General features: G+C 40.6%; 1 protein-coding gene across 2 annotated transcripts in view; it reads left to right on the top strand.

The window, feature by feature from the left end:
• Nucleotides 1-24,291, top strand: part of LOC142662106 (C-Jun-amino-terminal kinase-interacting protein 3-like) — a 381,524-nt gene that overhangs the window by 137,933 nt on the left and 219,300 nt on the right. For both annotated transcript variants that reach the window (XM_075840017.1, XM_075840018.1), the window contains exon 6: nt 17,264-17,393. In XM_075840017.1, the coding sequence (XP_075696132.1) occupies nt 17,264-17,393 (130 nt within the window). The remainder of the gene's footprint in view (nt 1-17,263; nt 17,394-24,291) is intronic.

The raw sequence follows: 24,291 nt of genomic DNA on the forward strand, positions 1-24,291 counted from the left end.
CTTTGACCTCATGTTGTTGGAATCCGCCCCAGACCTTTTACCTGCTTTATTGATGATGGATTATTGAGGGAATAGCCCATGCAGCCCATTAAATAGCTTTTGAGATAATTGTCCAATTACCTTTGGACCCTTGATAAAGAGGCAGCTACATATTAAAGAGCTGTAATTCCTAAACCCTTCCTCAAATTAAATCGGAGAGTCTGCACTTTAAGCCCATATTGATTATATAATTGTGTATTCAATATGTTTTGGAAAACAGCTAAAATGCCAAAACTTGTGTCATTGTCCAAATAATTCTGGACCTAACTGTATATGGGCACACAGGCACATATAAACACACACACAGAGGCATATACACACTTACACAGAGACACATATACACATGCAGACACATATATATACACACAAATACACACACATACTGGAACATATACACATACAAACACATTGATTTATATACCCAAACACATTTACACACATAAGCACTTACCATCTCTCCTTGCTGACCGGCTTACAGGCTTCTTTCAGCGGTGGACTGTGGGCGGAGCTTCCTCTAATCTTATTTCTTCCCTGTGTGTAACCAAGAGCAGAGGACATAGAGCTCAAACAGCCTGCCCAGTGGTGCACTTGCACAGTTCGCACACCCCTAAGGCTGGCCCTGAGTCAAGAATATGAAAGTAAAAAAGTGGTGTTTTTTCACCCATGTAGCGATGTTTTACGCCCTTACAATGTGGCCTTCCTCAAGCAAGTGATTCAATGTACAACATAGTATATTTATACAATTGTGTTTAACCCCTACCCGCACCTTGACGTAACTGTACGTCGAGGTGTGCAGTAAGTTCGCGCACCTTGACGTGCAGTTACGTCTGTGCTTTGACAGTTAACCGCCGCGCGGCGCTACACCGCAGCGGCGGTTAACTGTGCAGGGCGTCTGCCCTGCATTCCCCGTTGCCGATCAGCGGCCTATCGCCGCTGATTTCGCCAGTTAACCCCTTAATTGCAGCGTTCGATTTGGATGCCACAATTAAGGTGTTTAGCGCCGATCGGCAGCCCCCATGTGAAATCACGGGGGCTGGCGATCGTACCCATGGCAACCGGACGCCAGACAATGGCTTCCGGGTTGCCATGTTGGAATGCATTACACTATGTGTGTAGTGTAATGTATTCCAGCAGCGATCAAAGCTGCAAGTCTAAGTGTCCCCTAGTGGGACAAGTGAAAAAAGTAAAAAAAAAAAAATGTTTTTAAAAAAGTGTAAAAATAAAAGTTATAAGTGACATAAACATGAACTGCTTTTTTTCCTATAATAAGTCTTTTATTATAGGAAAAAAATTGAACACGTAAAAAAAAAGTACACATATTTGGTATCACCGAGTTAATAACGACCCCAACTATAAAATTATAATATTTTTCCCGCACGGTGAACACCGCAAAAAAAATAAATGAAAAACAAAGCGAGACTCACTTTTTTTTAGTCACCACCCCTCACAAAATATACAATAAAAAGTGATCAAAAAGTTGCATGTACGCCAAAATTGTACCGATACAAACTACAACCCGTCCCGCAAAAAACAAGCCCTTACACAGCTTTTTTGACTGAAAAATAAAAAAGTTACGGCTCTCAGAATATGGTGACACAGAAAATAAATTATTTTCTAAATAAGTTATTTTATTGCGCAAACGCTGCAAAACATGAAAAAACTATATACATATGGTATCGCCGTAATCGTACCGACCCACAGAATAAAATATAACGGTCATTTATAGCCCAGGGTGAACGCTGTAAAAAATAAATAAAATCATTGTCAGAATTGATGGTTTTTGGTCACCTTGCTTGCCGAAAAATGGAATAAAAAGTGATCAACAAAATCGCATGTACCCCAAAATGGTACCAATGAAAATTACAGATTGTCCCGCAACAAATAAGCCCTCACGCAGCTCCGGTGGTGAAAAAATAAAAAAAGTTCTGGCTCCCAGATTATGGCGATGCAAAATGTGCAGAGCGTTCCAAAAGCGGATAAGATCGGGCGCCATTTATAATATAAGTGCAACACTGGCCACATATCTGCGGATTATTATTTATTTACCCCATTATTATACCCTCTTATTATGCCCTGATATACTCTGCCCAACCTACATTTGCCCCCACATTATAAACTGAAATACCAGCAAAACGCCAGAGCTTCTACCAAGCAAAATCTGCGCTCCAAAAGCCAAATAGCGTCCCTCCCTTCTGAGCCCTACAGTCTGCCCAAACAGCCGTTTATGTCCACCGATATGGCATCGCCATACCCGGGAGAACCCGGTTAATATTTTATTTGTGGAACAAACTGGGCACAACATATAGTGCACTAAAATGGCACATCAGTGGAAAATTGTAATTTTCACTTTCCACCATCGGCTGCGAATTAAACCCTTCGCGCACCATGACTTAATAGCATGTCGTGGTGTGGGGGGTGATATATGGAGCGTCTCACGCACTGAGCCCGTGCCATACACTGCGGGTGTCAGCTATGTATTACAGCTGATACCCGGGACTAACGGACAGAAACAGCGATTGCGCTGTTACAGGAGCCTGTAAAAATCACAATATACTGCAATACATTAGTATTGCAGTGTATTCTACCAGTGATCTAACGATCGCTGGTTCAAGTCTCCTAAGGGGACTAATAAAATATGTAAAAACAAAAGTAAATAGTTATTATTAGTGGAAAAAATTAAATAAATATTTAAAGTCCAAAAAGAAACACTTTTCATATTTTTTCTCTAAAGTAATGTAAAAAAAATACACAAAATTGGTATTGCTGCGTCCGTAAAAGTCCAAGCTATTACAATATACCATTATTGAACTCGCACGGTGAACGCCGTGAAAAATAAAGAATTTTAAATGGCAAAATCGCAGTTTTTTGGTCACCTTCGCTCTACCAAAAATTTTTATAAAAAGTGCTGAAAAAGTCTTATGTACGAAAAAATGGTACCAATAAAAACTACAGCTCATCCCGCAAAAAATAAGCCCCCACACCGCTCTATTGACGAAACAATAAAGATGTTGTGGCTCTCGGAAAGCGGGGAGGAAAAACGAAAAGGAAAAAGCAAAACATGGATCAGTCCGGAAAGGGTTAATTTATTTTCTATTGAAAAAACATTTATGACCACATGTGGGGTATTGCCGTACTCGGGAGAAATTGCTTTACAAATGTTGGGGTGCATTTTCTCCTTTATCCTTTGTGAAATTGAAAAAATTCAACATTTTAGTGGAAATAATGTTGATATTAATTTTCACGGCCTAATTCTAATAAATTCTGCAAAAGACGTGTGGGGCCTAAATGCTCACTATACCCCTAGATAGATTCCTTAAGTGGTGTAGTTTCCCAAATGGGGTTACTTTTGGGAGGTTTCCACTGTTTTAGTACCTCAGGGGCTTTGCAAATTCGACATGACACCCAAAAACTATTCCAGCTAGATTTGAGCTCCAAAAGCCAAATGCTGCCCCTTACCTTCTAAGCTCCGATGTGGGTCCAAACAGCAGTTTATTACCACATATGGGGTATTTCCGTAATCAGGAGAAATTGCTTTACAAATGTTGGGGTGCTTTTTCTCCTTTATTCCTTGTAAAAATTAAAAATTTCTAAGTTCTTACAGAAAAAAAGTCGATTTTTACCTTTACAGACTAATTCCAATGACTTCAGCAAAACAACTGTGGTGTCAAAATGCTAACTTTACCCCTAGAAAAATTCCTTGAGGGGTGTAGTTTCCAAAATGGGGTCACTATTGGGGGGTTTCCATGATTTTCATCCCTCCAGTGCACTGCAAACGCGACACGGCACTGAAAACTATTCCAGCAAAATCAGAAATCCAAAATCCAAATGGTGTTCCTTCCCTTCTGAGGCATGCGGTGGGTCCAAACAGCAGTTTATTACCACATATGGGGTATTGCTATAATCGTAAGAAATTGCTTTACATATGTTGGGGAGTTTTTTCTACTTTATTCCTTGTAAATATTTACAATTTTTACGTTTTTTCACAAAAAAAGTAGATTTTCATCTTCACATACTAATTCAAATAAATTTAGCAAAAAAACTATGGGTTCAAAATGCTAACTATCCCCATAGATAAATTCCTTGAGGGGTATAGTTTCCAAAATGGGGTAACTTTTTGGGGGTCTTTACTGTTTTTGTACCACAAGACCTATTCAAACCTGACATGGTACCTAAAATAGATTCTAAAAAAAGGAGGCCCCAAAATCCACCAGGTGCTCCTTTGCTTCTGAGGCCGGTGTTTCAGTCCATTACCGCACTAGGACCACATGTGGGATATTTCTAAAAACTGCAGAATCTGGGCAATAAATATTGAGTTGCGTTTCTCTGGTAAAACCTTCTGTGGTACAGAAAAAATGTATTACAAATTAATTTTCGGAAAAAAAAAATTAAATTTGTAAATTTTACCTCTACTTTGCTTTAATTCCTGTGAAACGCCTAAAGGGTTAAAACACTTTCTAAATGCTGTTTTGAATACTTTGAGGGGTGCAGTTTTCAAAATGGGGTGATTTATGGGGACTTTCTATTATATAAGGCCCTCAAAGCCACTTCAGAACTGAACTGGTCCCTGAAAAAATAGGCTTTTGAAATTTTCTTGAAAATATGAGAAATTGCTACTAAAGTTCTAAGTCTTGTAACGTCCTAGAAAAATAAAAGAATGTTCAAAAAACAATGCAAACATAAAGTAGACATATGGGAAATATAAAATAGTAAGTTTTTTGTGTGGTATTACTATCTGTTTTACAAGTAGATGCATTTAAATTTAGAAAAATGCTAATTTTTGCTAATTTTCTCTAAATCTTGGTGTTTTTTACAAATAAATATTGACTTTATCGAACAAATTTTTTCCCTAACAAAGTACAATATGTCACGAGAAAACAATCTCAGAATCGCTTGGATAGGTAAAAGCATTCCGGAGTTATTACCACATAAAGTGACACATGTCAGATTTGAAAAATCGGCTTCGTCCTGAAGGTCAATACAGGCTCAGTCCTGAAGGGGTTAATAACAGTGGTTACAAACGTGCATTTATTTGGTTACATAATAACAATATGTGTACAAATCTATTACATTACACCTTCTTTTTACACCTTTGAAAACTTTAAAAATAATTTTTACTTTTTTAAGATTTAGCTACTTTGTATCCTGTATACAGTACAGCTGTATCTTGTGCTGAGACCTCAATCCGTCAGGTCAGTGGCCCTGTCGGGTTCAGTGTAAGCGGGTCCTGTATGTCTGACACGCATCTTGCCGGTTATCGATCACATTTAAGTTATGAACTTAAATGGGATCGGTAACAGCTTGATCCTGCATGTCAGAGACACGCAGGGCTAGTTGACACTGAACCCCTCTGTGCCGCTGATCTCACGGATTCAGGTCTCAGCGCAAGATACAGCTGCTCTCTATAAGGATACAAAGTGGCTGTATCTCAAAAAGTAAAATATTATTTTAATAAAAATGTAATTACAAAGTTGCATAAATCAACTATGTTCACACTGAATTTTTTGACGAGTTTTTTTACGCGGAAACCGCGCCGTAAAACTTGCCAAAAACCGGCCGAAAATGCCTCCCATTGATTTCAATGGGAGGCGGAGGCGGTTTTCTCTCGCGAGCGGTAAAACCGCCTCACGGGAGAAAGAAGGGACATGTCCTATCTTAGCGCGGTTACGCCTCTGACCTCCCATTGACATCAATGGGAGGCAGAGAAAGCGTATTTCGTGGCGTTTTATGCCTGCAGTGCTCAATGGCCGCGGGCGAAAAACTCAGCAAAAATCGCCTGCAAAAAACTCTGTGTGAACCCAGCCTAATACACATTTCTAAAATAAAAAAAACGTTTTCAAAGTTGTACATAGCCTTTTAGGTTTTGTCATGGTGATGATGGACTAAAAACCATACGTGTTTGGTGTAAAAACTTTAAATGGTGATCAGGGATCTATAAGGTGCACCTGACATTCACCGCTGTCACAATGCTCTTTCCTCACAGCCTGCGTTCTATTCACAACCGGCACATTCCCGTATCCATTGATCCTTGGGAGTACCCAGTATTCTTTAGTTGCTGGGTGACATTTAAACATTCAGCCACTCACACGTGATCTTGGTAATTAGCAACTCAAAACAACACTCCCGATGCAACTTTGTGTTAGAAGGGTATGGCAACATTATTCTATAACAAAGCAACTCCCTAAGACCAGTAAAAGTCCCAACATCCCTGTATTTTCGCTAGCAATGCTCTTCTCCTCTGCGCTGTTGAAACCTAATGTGGACCAGCCCAGATGGGTGTTGGCATTTAGCCTGAAGTAGAACGATTAAAATATTGTTTAATTGATAAATCTTTAAAAATGAGCTATCCTAGCCCTCATTACAATAGAACAGGCTTCAGATACGGTGGTCAGTCATTAGGAGAGGAATACTAGTGTGATGATGATATTCCAACCACCAAGCAAAACCTCTCCTCTTATAGTATATTGCACTGACACACCTCACTGAAATAGGGGATAATCCAACGCGTTTCCGTGCCACTAGTACAGGTGACACATCATCAGGGATTATCAAATCGGTTTATTTATCGTTTCATCTATTACTGCCGTTAAGCACAGTTGTGTGCTAAATTGAACCTCACGGCGCGTGTACGACTCTAATGCATTGGCCGCACACGCGCCGGCGAAGTTCCGGTCTATTTGACAGGCCAGAGCCCACCCACTCAGCTGACGTAGCTGAGGCCAGGCACCAACCCGCAGTAGCCACGTCAGAATATGACGTTGCAGGAAGAATGCCGAGCCTCCTATCCAACAGCCAATCAGCTATTCATTACAACGCTACAGCGTCCCACGTTGCCTAGGAGATCTCCAGGCGGATCATATTCACTGCCGTATGAATTCAAAACCTGTACACAGATGCAGCTCAGACGAGAGACACAGAAAAACACAACGCAACAAAATCGCCACACATAGACATAAGGAAAAAACTTAAAGACCGCTGATAAGAGGATGGGCACGTTCCCAGAATGGGAGACGTTGCCCACATATCGCTGAAAAACCGCATATCACGCCGCATGTAGAGCACTTGTCACAAGATTACCTGTATTAATTCTACTTGGCAAAAAACCAATAGCTAGTTAGAGTGTGTGATCTAATGCTCGATAAAATTAGTTGTGTTTATGTGATCTATGTTTTACCGTATAGTTATATACAGAAAACATACAAACAAAAGACCAATGAACACCCAAAAGGTTATGAACAAATCTTAAAGTGACATTGGTAGCCTTAATGACAGAATATTATGTCGGATATCAAAGGATATTCTGCAAGATTTATATTAATCATTGTGATAATATATAGCTCTAAAGACCGTGACTCCAGCAGCAAGAATCAGATCCCCAGATTTATTGAAGAAATGGGAAACAGAGTCTATTGAGTCTTCATTAAGATTCATGGGTCTGTTACTAGAGGAGGAAAAAAATGGCCTGGTCAAAAGCACACAACAACTTAAAGAAGCGATAATATCGGCACAAAAATTCTCCACTAATATAGAGTACGAGAGGAAAGAAATCGTCCTACAGCAAGCAGTGGAAAAATTTACGAACCATATAAAAGAGCGAAAACATTATCAATTTGTTCGTGACACGCTTGATTTTAAGGAGGGAAAAATATTCGATTATAGCATAAAATCTAGCACCACTCTCGAACCTGAAACTGACATTTCATCGTCAGAGCAGGAATACTCTGATTCTGAACCAGGGAGAAACCATTTTAGGAGACAACGGGGAGGGATGGATCAGACTCGCTATCCCACCCGTGCGAACATGAGGGGAAGAGGTAGAGGAAAAGGACAAGGCCGTGGGGGTGGTTTTTTAGCCAAAAGCCACCCTATCTCGGATTACCTCTTGAGAGACAGGAGGGACATCTAAGCCATAGGTCCATTTCTGATGAGGATGAGTCCCAGGTTATTAATCTATCCTCTCGCGTACTTACAAGTGATGAAATTGGTATCCTAAAAAGAGGGTTGTCATTTGTCCCTACAAACAGATTTAATTTGTTCACCTGGATAAAGGATATTAATTTATTTGCTCGAAAATTAAAATGGAAAAAAAAATTTCTGACGCATGATCGTCGTAAATGTCTAGAATTGGGCATAACGGAGGATGATTTACCAGACCTTAGATTATTGGAAGGACTATGGGAGGAAGGTCAAAGAGAAATAGGTGAGGGTCCATTTACAGATCTGAGGGCCCCATCGACAAAATTTGCACCTCTAAATGACAACACCCCCATTGATGTGTCCGTAAAAGTTGTTGAAGACCAACTTAGGTCACTTGATGACTGTAGGATAGGTCACTTCAACACAACTAAGGAGGAAATGACGGGACTACGATCCCTTGAAATTGATGACACAATTGTTATAAAGCCGTCTGATAAAGGCGGTAATATCGTGGTCATGGATCGTAGCCGCTATATAAAAATGTGTCTTCATATCTTGCAGGATCAACATTGTTATAGGGTTCTGGAGTCTGATCCTACAAAGATTTTTAAGAGTCAATTGAAGGACATTTTGGATTCAGCAAAAGCTTTAAACTTGATAAGTGAGAAAGAATTCAAATTTATGTTTACCGATTTTCCGCAAGTTGCAACATTTTACAGTCTACCTAAAATTCACAAAGGGACGACCCCTCTCAAAGGTCGCCCAATTGTATCTGGGATAGACAGTTTGACGCAAAATGCCAGTGTATATGTGGATCGTATTCTCAGACCTTTTGTATTATCATTACCCTCATACGTTAGGGATACTATGGATGCCCTGAGGAAACTTGAAGGCATCCGTCTTGATCATGATGTGTTTCTTGCCTCACTAGATGTGGAGGCGTTGTATAGCTCTATTCCCCACGAGCAGGGATGCTGTGCCATTGACTATTTTTTGAGAGATAAGGGTACACAATTCAGGACCCACAATGAATTTGTCATTTTATTGTTGAAATTTGTATTGGAGCATAATTTGTTTTTGTTCAATCAAAAGATTTTCCACCAGCTAAAAGGGGTAGCCATGGGAAGTCCATGTGCCCCGACCTATGCCAATTTGTATTTAGGCTGGTGGGAAAAAGAATGTGTCTTTACGGATTTGATGGAACAATGGACCTCCTGTATCCTTCTATGGATTAGATTCATAGACGACATTCTGATCTTGTGGAAAGGAACAAAGGCACAATTCATGGAGTTTGTAGGTGCCCTTAACGTAAACAACCTAGGTCTCTTTTTTACGTCAGAGATTAATGATAATAAGATCACATTCCTCGACGTCACGATTTCTAAGACACCCTCAGGAGCCATTCAAACCAACATGTTTAGGAAATCCACTGCCACAAACAGTCTCTTGAGATGGGAAAGTTGTCATCCTTTAAATTTGAAACGGGGCATCCCAAAGGGCCAATACCTGAGGGCACGCCGGAACTGCTCGACCATATCCGACTACAAGATTTCGGCTCATGAATTAGAAAACAGATTTCCGCGGAGAGGGTATCCGAGACAAGTACTCAAAGATGCATATCAGAATGCACTAAGTAGAAATCGGGATGATCTATTGAACCCTAAACCGAAGGAAGTGGAGGAGGAAATGGTTAGGGTTATCGGTACTTTTGACTCCTCTAGTGTGGAGGTTCGGTCCATCCTACAACGCTTTTGGGGCATTCTGCAAGCCGACCCAGACATTGGGGGTTTGGTAGGAAAATCTCCCATGATCACCTATAGACGTGGATGTAATGTCAAGGATCGGTTAGTTCATAGCCATTTAAATATCCAGGACCCTGTTGGCACCTGGTTGAATCGTGGCTTAAAAGGAAGCTTTAGATGTGGGTCCTGCAAAGCCTGTGAGTCAATACTATGCAGCAGCACGTTTAGAAGTACCACTACGGGAAAAAGTTTTGAGAACAGGTCCTACATAAATTGCAAAACCGAGGGGCTGGTGTATCTAATCACCTGCGACTGTAAAAAGCAATATGTAGGGAAGACTAAAAGGGAATTCAGAAGGAGGATTAGAGAGCATATTGGGGATGTTAGGCGACAAGAGGATACCTCAGTGTCCCGTCATGTCTGGGAGTGTCATGGGGGTGACTCCTCAAACCTTAAATTTCAAGGGGTGGAATGCATCAGACAGACAATAAGAGGTGGTGACGTGGATAAAAGGATTATGCAAAAAGAAGCGCAATGGATCCATCGTCTTCAGACTATTTGTCCCCAAGGTCTAAATGAACAGATCTCCTTTGCTTGCTTCCTATAGTATTTCCCTAGTACGTTTATAATACTCGTTCAAATTCATATGTAAAAACCTATCAATTGTTCTATATCCCCAAGCTTTTTTCACGGTCTTTAGAGCTATATATTATCACAATGATTAATATAAATCTTGCAGAATATCCTTTGATATCTGACATAATATTCTGTCATTAAGGCTACCAATGTCACTTTAAGATTTGTTCATAACCTTTTGGGTGTTCATTGGTCTTTTGTTTGTATGTTTTCTGTATATAACTATACGGTAAAACATAGATCACATAAACACAACTAATTTTATCGAGCATTAGATCACACACTCTAACTAGCTATTGTTTTTTTGCCAAGTAGAATTAATACAGGTAATCTTGTGACAAGTGCTCTACATGCGGCGTGATATGCGGTTTTTCAGCGATATGTGGGCAACGTCTCCCATTCTGGGAACGTGCCCATCCTCTTATCAGCGGTCTTTAAGTTTTTTCCTTATGTCTATGTGTGGCGATTTTGTTGCGTTGTGTTTTTCTGTGTCTCTCGTCTGAGCTGCATCTGTGTACAGGTTTTGAATTCATACGGCAGTGAATATGATCCGCCTGGAGATCTCCTAGGCAACGTGGGACGCTGTAGCGTTGTAATGAATAGCTGATTGGCTGTTGGATAGGAGGCTCGGCATTCTTCCTGCAACGTCATATTCTGACGTGGCTACTGCGGGTTGGTGCCTGGCCTCAGCTACGTCAGCTGAGTGGGTGGGCTCTGGCCTGTCAAATAGACCGGAACTTCGCCGGCGCGTGTGCGGCCAATGCATTAGAGTCGTACACGCGCCGTGAGGTTCAATTTAGCACACAACTGTGCTTAACGGCAGTAATAGATGAAACGATAAATAAACCGATTTGATAATCCCTGATGATGTGTCACCTGTACTAGTGGCACGGAAACGCGTTGGATTATCCCCTATTTCAGTGAGGTGTGTCAGTGCAATATACTATAAGAGGAGAGGTTTTGCTTGGTGGTTGGAATAACATCATCACACTAGTATTCCTCTCCTAATGACTGACCACCGTATCTGAAGCCTGTTCTATTGTAATGAGGGCTAGGATAGCTCATTTTTAAAGATTTATCAATTAAACAATATTTTAATCGTTCTACTTCAGGCAGTAAATTTGAATCATTAACGGAACGTAACAACCTTATCATTGTGCACATTTTGTGTTGGCATTCAGACCAACAATTTATTCTTTAAAACGGGTCATGGATGGTGCCTCAGAAATTTCTGTGGTGACAATATTCAATAGCCAATTTTTACATTATATTCAGATGTAACCAAGTTTATCTGGACTCGGATAACTTGCTGCAGTGCGATATGATATCGCACAACACAAGACATTGAAAAAGTCAAGTTAAAGTTTCTTGTCATTGTGTATTTAATGCCTTAAAGCCAAGATAAAGATGGCTACACCTGTATTAAAAATTATTTTGCTTTCTTATTTAATTGCTTACTTATAGTTAATATACCTCTATATAACTCCCCCCCCCCCCCCACACTTGGAAATCCAGATTGATCCCTGAAGGCTGTAACATATTCATTTTTTCCTAAGCAGCGTAGCTAGGGGTTTAGCACAGGGGGTGAAAAACACATCTGAGTGGGCCCCTGCACACAGTATAATTTCACCTCAGCTTGCTCCACATAGTATAATGCCCCTATAGCTGCCCCCACACAGGATAATGCCCTTATGGTTGCCCCCACACAGAATAATGCTCCCATAGCTGCCCCTACATAGTATACTGACCATTTAGTGGCCCCCCAATTGTATAATGACCCCTTAGTGGCCCTCACACAGTATAATGACCCCTTAGGGTCCCCACACATTATAATGCCCCTATAGCTGCCCCCACACAGGATAATGCCCCTATGGTTGCCGCCACACAGAATAATGCTCCCATAGTTGCCGCCACACAGAATAATGCTCCCATAGCTGCCCTCACATAGTATAATGCCCTTATAGCTGCCCCACACAGTATAATGCCCTTACAGCTGCCCCACACAGTATAATGCTCCTATAGCTGGCCCACACAGTATAATGCCCCTATAGCTATCCCCACACAGTATAATGCCCATATAGCTGTCCCCACACAGTATAATGCCCATATAGCTGTCCCCACACAGTATAATGCCAACATAGCTGTCCCCACACAGTATAATGCCCCTATAGCTGTCCCCACACAGTATAATGCTCCTATAGCTGCCCCCACATAGTATAATGCCCCTATAGCTGCCCCATACAGTATAATGCCCATATACTACCTCTCACACAGTATAATGCCCCATAGCCCCCCACATACAGTAAAACGCCCCATAGCTGCCCTCATACAGTATAATGCCCCCATCACTGCCCCCACACAGTATAATGCCCCATTGCTGCCACCACACAGTATAATGCCCCATAGCTGACCCCCACACAGTATAATGTCCCTATAGCTGCCCCCCACACAGTATAATGTCCCCATAGCTGCCCCCCACACAGTATAATGTCCCCATAGCTGCCACCACATAGTATAATGTCCCCATAGCTGCCCCCACACAGTATAATGCCCCCATAGCTGCCCACATACAGTATAATGCCCCATTGCTGCCCCCACACAGTATAATGCCCCATAGCTGCCCCCACACAGTATAATGCCCCATAGCTGCCCCACACACTATAATGCCCCATAGTTGCTTGCCCACGGTATAATGCCCCATAGTATCTCCCACACAGTACAATGCCCCACAGCTGCCCCCACACAGTATAATGTCCAATAGCTGCCCCCATACAATCTAATGCCCCTACATAGTATAATGCCCCCATAGCTGCCCTCATACAGTATAATGCCCCCATAGCTGCCCTCATACAGTATAATGCCCCCATAGCTGCCCTCATACAGTATAATGCCCCAATAACTGCCCTCATACAGTATAATGTCCCCAAAGCTGCCCAAATAGTGTCAACTTCCCTATTGCACCCCGCATACTTAGTATAATGCCCTCTTAGCTGCCACCATACAGTATAGTGCATAATAAAAAATAATAAAATAAATATTTACCTATTCTCGTTCCCACGATGAGTGGAGGAGATCCCTCTGCTCCTCCGCTCTGTGCAGTGTGTGGCTCTGTGCAGACAGGCGCGATGACGTCACTACATCGCACCTGTCCACGTCAAGCCGCTCACAGCTGGAGCTGGCATTACACAGTGAACTCTGGAACAAAGAGTCGTCGGCTCCGTGCCCCAGCATTGCATTCAACTGAATTCCTGAGGACGCAGATACAGTTGAAACTGGGACACACCACCGCTGGGGGACCAGCCCTAGGCCTCTCCATCTCAGTGGGCCTGGGGCCACTGCCCCCCTGCTAGCTACACTACTGTCGCTCCTTAATGGTGGAAGGTGGTCAATGATCATAAACCTCAAATCTTTTACCATTGCCCTGCTCCTTTAAAATATTTTGGCTCTGATAATTCAGTTTTTCCAGTACGTATGGGGAACTTGTGATTGTTGATTCTCAATCTACATTCTGTAGTGGTTTCCCTGACGTATAATTATTTACACGGACAGATAAGACAATATATCACAATCTTCATCTGGCATGTCACAAAATGATGTATGTCATATTTATCTGAGTTGTTGGTTGTGTAAAATTTTATACATAGGGTAAACGACTTCAGATTGTAGATTGAGAATCAACAATCACAAGTCTACCATATGTACTGGAAAAACAGAATTACCAGTGCCAAAAGTTCTTAAAGAAGCAGGGCATGCGGTAATGGATTTGAGGTTTGTGAGCACTGACTATGTACCACCATTCAGGAGGGGTGGTAATAGGAAGCGAGCTTTAAAAAAGGAAAGAACTCTCTTGGATATTGAGGTTGAATACCTTACAACCTTCAGGGTTTAATTTGGATTTTCAAAGTGGGGAAAGCTAAGTAGAGGTCACTTGGGAGTCCTGCGGGATTACTGCAGTGCATTGTCAATATTAGGTAAAAGTATTCAATGAAATTATAATAATAAATAATTTATAATATATAATGTAAAATTTTTCTTTTGAATATGGTCACTACAGATGTCATATTGATGTAGTTTCTTCTATTGTTTTTACCGTAACCACGTAGATTTTTGGGCGAACTAGGTTTACACCACTGAACAAAGAATTTCTGAGAGGCACCGTGCATGACCCGTTCCAAAGAATAATTGACCAAAGTGTGACTCCCCAACAAAGTGGGGGCTCCTGAAAAGTAAATAAATTGATATATGAACCCCTATGCAAGACCGTTGCATCAGTACTTAGTTGGTATAATGCGGACACGGTTTCTCTAAACTTACCCATCTTGGCTGATCTGCATTAAGTTGCGAACGGCGCAGAGAAGGGCATTGCTAAGGAAAATATGGGGACTTTTACTGGTGTTAGTGAGTTGCTTTGTTATAAATAATGTTGCCATACCCTTCTAACATGGAGTTATTGTTCCGGGAGTGTTGTTTAGGGTTGGTAGTTCACGAGATCATGTCCTAGTGACGGAATGTTTAAACTTCACCAGGCAACTAAATTATACTGGCTATTCCCAAGGATCGATCAATACGGGCATGCACCACTTGTTAACAGAAAGTAGGCGCTGTCAGTATTTGAAGTGAGTACTTAAAGTGCATTGTGACAGCGGTGAAGGCCAGTGCACCTTATAGATTTCTGATCACCATTTAAAGCGACCCTCTGGTCTCAGGACAAAATTATACATTTGATGGCGTATATGGAGTAATTTTACCTAGTGCCCTTCAGTTGTCCCCCTCTGCCATGGATCTGCTGTTTTAGAGTCCCCTCTGCATTGTAAAACAGTACACATATGGTTTTTTTAACCCCATCATGTACCTCACACATTAACCCAATATTGCCCTTTATAACGTATGATGGGGTTAATTACTATTAATGTGAGGCACATGGAGGTTCAAAATTCAGCACTCCAGGTGCCTCACATCAGAAAATAGAAGGATTTTTATGGTTTTTTTTATTGGCAAAGTACCAAATTCTGGTATCGTGATGACCATAGTGTCGTCATGGAGGAATACTGTGCCACTAGACTTCCGGTATGTCGTTTAGCAGTGTTGTCACCTACTGCAGTGAGTACACTGCTAATACTTTTTGGTCCCGACATAACCCCTTTAAATGGAACAGAATGTTTTATGCAATAGATTTGTATACATACTATTATTATGTAACCATATATATGCATGTTCTATTTGAAAAAGATAAGTAATTACACTGGTATTAAACACAATTCTATAAATATATTATGTTGTGCGCTGAATCACTTGCTTAAGAGGCCTCATTGCGCGGGCAGAATTATGCTACATGGGTGAACAAACAGCACTGTTGTATTTGCATAATCCAGAGTCCTGCCTCAGATATACAGATGTGGCCTCTCTAAACTCAACGTATCCTGAGATGTGTGGCGCAAGACACATGTTTTTACAAACATGTAAAAAAAAGGATATGGCACAAAGATGCTATCCGGACTGAAGGCAATCGAAGAAAACACTGATGCAAAAGTGTCAGTCTCTCCCTCTCGGACGAGTTTTAAGTGCTCGTCTGAATAAGCCCATGGTGGTAGAGAACCCTCAAGAAGGCTCAATGTTAATATAAAATATTCTTCTAATACTTTTTGCTTTTTAATTAGAGGAATTTCCTACTTTAATAGGTTATCTCTGCTCAGTCTTTTGCTTCTGGTCTTATGAAATTCTACATTTTATTGCAATATTATGCTGAAAACAAATGGCAAACTATTAGGTTTCCTGGATTATCAGATGTTAAGTTACAGGAATTCCACTGTAATAGAAATGTCTCAGCTCTTTTTTATATTCTGCCTTTGGATTAAAGGGCATATATGTATTGGGCTCAATGGGGCAGATTTACTACTGTGTCTGGGTCTAGAATGTGTTAAAAAATGTGCCATATGTTGGCACCATTTTTATATTTCTGCCTCACTGAACACTTTGTAGAAATGTCTTGGTAAGGGGCGTGGCTGAAAACTGACCAAAAATTCACCAAAAACGGTCACAAACTTCTGGCGAAAAATAAGCAAAATCGAAGGTAGTATAAAGAAGAGAAAAGTATCTAACTTGTCATGCAAGATGTGACAAAATGATCATACAACGTGCACCACTGCGATAGATTTAGCTCATTTTGTGACTGCCTGGTCTTAGATTAAACAGTCTAACTATTAGACTGCGCGTGAACCATCTTCTTAGTTTCTCAGGGTTTTATTTAGAAGTCTTTTAATCAGAGCTGCAGTTTGGTTGTTATAGGCAACAGCTCCTTCTTTTATAATATTTTTTAATATATCCCACTCCATGTGTGGGGGTGCTTTGGCTTTAGTTCAAGAAAAACATTGTTTTTTTACTGCGGGGGTCAGCGACCTTCAGTGATCCAGCTACTGTGAAACTACAGGCGCCAGCTCTCAGGGCATGCTGTAAGTTGTAGTTTCACAACAGCTGGAGTGCCGGAGGTTTCTGACCCCTGTTCTAGTGTAATAGATTAAACAACTAACTTTTTATATTTCATGTACTATTTCTGCTGCTGTAAAATGATCTGTTTGTTCTCAACAACTCATATCATAACTACAAAGGCTACGTCTCCACAGATGAGGAACGTTTGAATCATGTAAATATTTGCTCCGTTCATTACAAAAATGACATTTAAATGCATATAAGTCACAATGGAATTTACATGGTCTCAGTTTTTGCTGTCTATATGTGTAGTGTATTTATGTATATGTATATTATTTCTTTGCAGAACACTTCGGGGGCTTCTAAATTAAATGTTATGGGAAGACTTCCCTATTTTATTGTGTATATATAATATTCTGTGACAAGACTGCACTAGATAATTTTCTGCATTGATTTTATAAACTATACTAATAAGAATAAAATTTAATATGATGCTCTTCTAATAGGTTTTCATTGAAGAGTGTGAACCGGTGATCACAGGCGCTAGTACTAACGCTGTCACAAATAACCTTCCTAAAGAGGTGCCCAAAGAAAATGCCTTTCCGCTAAGAGATGAACTGCAACCACAAGCTGAAGGTATAGAAAGGCAAGATATTGCTCTAAAATGTCCAATTACTGGACCTAGCTCACTGTATTAAAGGGGTTGTCTCTTTACAAAACCCTTGTCCGCATGCCCTATAACATACATCCTACAGCCATAACATTAAAATAACTGACAGGTAAAGTTATAAATATTGATTATCTCATTACACTGGCGGCTGTCAAGGGTTGGGATAAGTTAGGCAGCAAGTGAACAGTCCGTTCTTGAAATGTATGTGTAGGAATCACGAAAAGTGGGAAAACGTAAGGATAGAAGTGACTTTGACAAGGGCCAAATTGTGATGGCTAGACGACTGGGTCAGAGCATCTCCTAAAAGGCCAGTCTTGTGGGGTGATTTCGGTATGCAGTGGTTAGCACCTATCAAAAGTAGCAGACCGTAGGGGGTGTGGCTAGCGCGCTGAAAGAGATGGCCGCATAGAAGGAATGCTCTCTGCCAACCGAGGACAATTTGAGGTAATCCATGGCCCGAACGGTTGTAACTTGTTCAGAACCGCCGTCGGACCGAGACACCGATATCCCTGGTCATAGCTGGGTGAATATCCCAGCTCCATTGAGCGGATTTGACAGACATACCTGTGACGGGCTCTTCCATCGTGGCCTGGGCCGCTCAAGACCGTTCCTCTCCAGCTGACCATTCCCCTCCATCCTCACATCATAACTGCTATCGGGAGGGGAAATATCCATATTACGGCCCTACATATTGCTCTCTAGTGGGGATACACCGCATCACCTGTGAAGTGTGAGACAAACACTGCGGCCTGTTCTGCCATTGAAGCCGCAGACTAAATTTTTGGGCCTACGCGATACGATTCGATCTGCAAAAGAACGGCAACGAAAGGTGACAACTATCCTGGACTTACATCAAATAGTCAGTGACGCATCTTCTTACTGCTCTGATCACGATTGCACATTTCTGACTTTAGAAAATAAAGTCTTTATTATATGGGCACAGCCCAAATTTTTTTAGGAAGACTTGCAATCTTCCAGCATCTAGGATTATATTCACTGGGCAAACAGCCCAATTTTTATTAGGACTATTGATATGATGGTTCTTATGCAGCACAGTATTGATACTCTGTTTTGTATTTCTGGTTGCTTAAAAATGGTTAAGAATCACAAAGCTGAGGGATGTGGTACCCCTAAACAGATAAAAAAAAGGACAAACTGAAATGGATACATTTCTTAAAAGGAAACTCCCTTCCTCAAAAAAAGATTCTAATAAGAGCATTTCTCAACAACAAAGATTATATGGACTCATCTGACAATAGCTTCGGAGATGAAGATACAAGGAGCACTGGCTCTGCTATCCATTTATCCCAGAATACTATGCAAAAGATCATAGGAAAATGCCCTGAAACCGGTCATGAAGGAACTTACAGACATTAAACAAGAGATGAGACAAATACACAATAGAGTGGATGTGCTAGAAGATGCTCAGAATTTACACGGGAAATCTACTAGTGCAGCTTTGGAGACATGCCAGATCCATTTTAACAACCTCTTATATGTAGAGGATCAAGATAACCAAGGTCGGAGGAACAACCTCCGCTTGAAAGGTATACCTGAAACAGTTGTGGTCTATGAAATCCAAGGGACTACATATGATATTTTGAAAAAATGATTGCCATCTGACTACACAGCATCTTTGGTCGTAGAAAGAGCACACAGGGCTCTTAGAACAAAAGCCAGAGATGGAGAACTCCCATGAGATATTATATGCCGGCTTATGAACTCTTCGCATCGTGACTTAATCCTCAAAAAAGCCAGAGAACTCCAGACTCTTTCAAATAAAGGTTACTGTGTTGCGATATTTCAAGATATCTCTCCAGTCACTTTAAATAAACGTAGGCAACTGAAACCTCCGGCCGCAGCTCTGAAAGCCAAGGAAATTCCATCCCGCTGGCGATTTCCATTTGGAATAACATTTATGCTACACGGTTCAATGAAGAATATTCGCCGCCCGGAGGATCTGGTATCAATATATGAAGATCTTGGATTAGATCCTCGTAAACCATTGTCTTGGCTGCAGATCACAGATGTGAACTCTCTCCGGAGTCGCTCCTTTGACACCGGTGAAAGGGAAAACTAGCTACAGCGGACTGAATTTGATCTGAAACATGTGGTTTTGAGTTTCTATGACACAGTCCTCCATGGGAGGTTCCTTGATATCCTTTTTTGATAACATCTGACTAAATATGTTGAATGATATGTGTAAACGTTGCTCCTTTTATAGATATATCAAATCTTCTTTTGATATGTTACAAAATGTTTTGTATATTCATACTTTATCCACTGTGGAGCTTTCATGAGTATACATTGATACAATTGGTCTGACTCATGCGGATCGACAGTGATCATTGTATATTTTTTAGGATGATATCTTATTCTCACACTCATAATCTCCAGAGACATCGAATCCTTACAACAAATAATAGACGGTATAACTATAAAGTAGATTCATACTATACTTTTACACGATTTGCCACAAACACTTACAATAGCTCATATTTCACAAACTGGTCCACAATACAAATATCCACATGGAAAGTAAAAGGGCTAAATAAACCAACAAAGAGATCTAGAATATGTCAAATGTTGAGATCCCAACACACTGATATTGTTATTTTACAGGAGACATACTTTGCTGTATGGGATACATCTTGATAAATGGTATCATGTGTTGCAACCGACGAAGAAAAGAGGTGTGACTATTGCTATACGAAAATCGATTCCGTTTAAATTTACTTCTGAGCTCTCTGATCTGGAGGGCAGATTCATTTTCGTGAAAGGTGTGATAGCTAATACGCCGGGAACAATAGCTCATATTTATGCTCCAAACTCTTACCATACTCCTTGGATTGTAGAAACATTAAAGCAATTTAAATGATTTCAAACTGGAATCTTTACTGGATTCCTCCGGAGGAAGCTCTCAACAGTCTTATAGACAACTGAGGGTTCTGCTGTTGCATCTGCAACTTAGAGATGTGTGGAGATCCTTTTACCCTAATGAGAGAGAATATTCCTACTACTCCGCCTCACACAGTTCATATCAAAGGCTTGATTACCTGTTGGTTAAAGCTTCACACCTTTCATTTGTCACAAAAGTTAATATAGGTCAGATTGCGGTATCAGACCAGACCCCGGTAACTATGTCAAAGAACATAAGTTATTGACGAAGAAATCATTCACTTGGGCTCTGTCACCACATTATAAGTGGCCTATATTGTACATGATGTGTTATAGTGTGTTTATGTGGCTGCACATAGCGATATAGCTAGATCGCTATGTGCAGTGTAAATCAATGGAGAGAAGTGTATGACGCTGATTGGTCACTGATTGGTCAGCGTCATACACTTCTCTCCAAAACGCCCACTTGGCCAAAAAGTAAAACACGCCCAGTTGTCCATTGAGAAACTCATTAGCATAAAGCTAATATAGGTCATAACTCCGTCAAAAATGATAGTTTTTCTAAATAAAAAACACTGCTGTAATCTACATTACAGCGCCGATCACATCATGTACAATATAGGCCACTTATAATGTGGTGACAGAGCCTCTTTAATGACGCATTGCTGTCAAAGGAATGTGATATACAACGCATATCTGACAGAATTACACAATACTTCAAATAAAACATTAATGACACGATTGCTAAACCCACTATTTGGGAAGCGCATAAAGTCATGATAAGGGGTGAATTTGTCTCTCTGGGCACGCGAGTTAAGAGATTACATAGGAAAGACCTAGATGACACTTTATCCAAAATTCTTCAGTTAGAAGGGCAACATAAGAAGTCATTAGCAACTCGGGTGCAAAGTGATCCAAATGTACAAAGAGAACATCTTAAAATGATCTTGAATCTAAGAGCTTCTAAAGCATATTTATACACCCAGCATGCAATGTATGTTCATGGGAATAGAGGATCTAAACTTATGGCACTGTTGGCCAAAAAGAAACAAGAACAGGCATATGTTAAGGTTATACGTGCAACTGACGGTTTAGAACTTAAGGACACAGAGTCTATTGCCATTTTACGTTTTTTTTGAAAAATCTCTTTATAATCTTAGAACTCAGGATTCAGCACACGCTTTTCTCCAGAGAAAAGCCAAAATAGACATTTTTGCAGGAACTACAACTACCCTGTCTGGGACACTCACAACAGGAAGACTTGGACCAACCCTTCACTCAATCTGAATTAGAAGTGGCCTTCAGAGATATGCCACTGGGGAAAGCCCAGGCCCAGATGGACTATCGGCCAAATATTACAAAACTTTTAAAGGTCAATTATTATCTCACATGCTTCAGTTGTTTAACTCTCTTTCTGATGTATAGGGCTTCAATCTGCAAACTTTGGAAGCCCACATTTCTGTTCTCCCCAAAGAAGGGAAGGATCCTTCCTTTTGCAGTAGCTACCACCCAATATCGCTTCTGAACGTAGACACAAATATTGTATTCTAAACTTCTAGCCAACAGATTGAAAGTACTTTTACCGAATTTAGAACAACCGGAACAGGCGGGGTTCGTGACCCGTAGGGAGGGGAAGGATAATACCCTGAGGGTGCTTCACGTGATGCAATATTCTCCGAAAAAGAAAGTACCATTGTCTTTCTTGTCCACTGATGCTGAAAAAGCTTTTGACGGAGTAGACTGGTTGTTTGTCAAGCACCCTCAGGAAATTTGGTTTACCTGATCCCCTTATAGAACGGATTATGGTGTTATACACCTGTCCCTCGGCTAAAGTAAGAGTGAATGGGATGCGGTCTCCCAGTTTTGCTATAACCAATGGGACTACGCAAGGATGTCCATTATCCCCCCTTTTATTTGTCTTGACCCTTGAAACGCTGATACAGTCGATTCGCCAAAACAGCCAGATAGACGGTATTAAGGTGAGTGATCGGATACATCATGCAGCAGCTTTTGCAATGACCTGCTCATCTTGACGGTTAATCCAGATAGAGCTTTCCCAGCTCTAACAAATTTTGAATACTTTCAGTACATTTTCAAATTTCAAGATCAACCCCTCCGAAACGATGCCACTCAACATAACTTGTTCCAGAAGGGTAATCCTGTCAGCGCAAAAAACATCACAATTCTCTTGGTCCCCAGATTTCATTACATACTTAGGCCTCAAAATAACCCCGTCCCCGGGTTCATAGTATAAACTTAATTATACACCTATCCTGTTAGATATTGATAAATGAATGAATAATTGGAGGATTCTGTACATATCTTGGATAGGGAGGTGTAACTTTTTTTTTTTTTTAATTCTTTATTTTTTGATCCAAAAGGAACATTTTACAAAATAAAAAATAATACAAAGTGTATATATGCGGGTAAAAAAAGGAAAAGTACTAGATAAAATACAGAGTGAGCAGAACAGTCCAGAATAGCAGTCTCACGTAAAGAGAGTGGAAAGATATTCCAACCCCCAAAACAAATTGGGAACTGAACGTTCACCACAATCAAGGAAGGGAGGTGTAGCTTAATTAAAATGCTAATAGTTCCCAAAATTACATATTTGTTACAAACTATGCCCATCTACCTACCCCAAATAATTTTTCAGAAGCTGCATAGCAAACTGTTGAAATTTGCCTGGAATAAAAATGGTCGTAGAGTGGCTTTTAGTACGCTCACTCGTCCAAAATCGCAAGGGGGAATAAACTTTACTGACATACAGACATATTATCGGGCTATCCAATTTGGTAGAATGTGGGATTGGCACTCAAGTTCTACAACTAAATTATATATTCCTATAGAATAAGAATTAAATGGGACTCCGTTGATACAAACCCTTACTCGCATATCAATCTCATGCTCTAAGTCTTCATGCTCCAATCTCTTGACTAAAGCCCCATTTGAAATATGGAAAAGATTATCAAAACACAAAGATATTAGTCCAGATCCATCACCACTAGTAAAACTGGGAGATCTGATAGGACTGCGGGACTTAGTTACTAGTAACACAACTTCAATTCGAGTTGGACGGGGGGGGGGATCCATGGGCGATATTATACAAGATGGAAAAATACCCACATTAACAGACTTGCAGATGAAATTCCCTTGGGCATTTCTGAATCCGGTTCATTACAATCAAATTATGACAAATTATAAATTCTTACTGAAACATGGTTCCATGAGTAGGCCACTGTCATGGTATGAATCCCTACTCGCCTCGTCGCAGCTAATTCCCAAAATGCCATCCTTAATATATAAGAAACTCATCTTGATGAACGCAACAAACATAATAACTTACATTACGTCTTGGGGAAGAGAATTGAATATAAATTTTGATCCATTGGAGATTGCACAAATATATAAGTTTAGTAGTGGTCCATCAAGGTGTATACATTTACAAGAAGCAAACTATAAGCTCGTAAGTAGATGGTATAAAACTCCGGAACTACTCCGCAAAATTGACAACGCAATCTCGCCAGCTTGCTGGAGATGTCTTGCTCAACAGGGATCCTATACGCACATATAGTGGGATTGTGTTCTGATAAAACCGTTTTGGTGTACGGCAGAACACATAATGAAATCTATGTGCCCATGTGCGCCTTCCCTATCGCCTCCTTTGTTGTTCTTGAACTACTCTCCAGGTACTACTACTTATAAGAATAAATCTCTGTCGTCTCACTTGCTTTTAGCAGCTAAAGCAATGATACCTCTGTACTGGCGCAAAGTGAAACCACCTTCAATAGCACACTGGCTCAGGAAGGTGGCACAAATATCTAGAATGGAGGAGTTGAGCTTTAGCTTTTTGAGAAATACATGATAATCTGGAGCCCATGGATCGATTTCCAGTCTGACCCAAATGGTTTTGGTAGATATACACTACTGTTCAAAAGTTTAGGGTCACTTAGAAATTACCATTTT

Source organism: Rhinoderma darwinii, chromosome 10, assembly GCF_050947455.1.
Source record: "Rhinoderma darwinii isolate aRhiDar2 chromosome 10, aRhiDar2.hap1, whole genome shotgun sequence".
NCBI classification, from domain to species: Eukaryota; Metazoa; Chordata; class Amphibia; order Anura; family Rhinodermatidae; genus Rhinoderma; species Rhinoderma darwinii.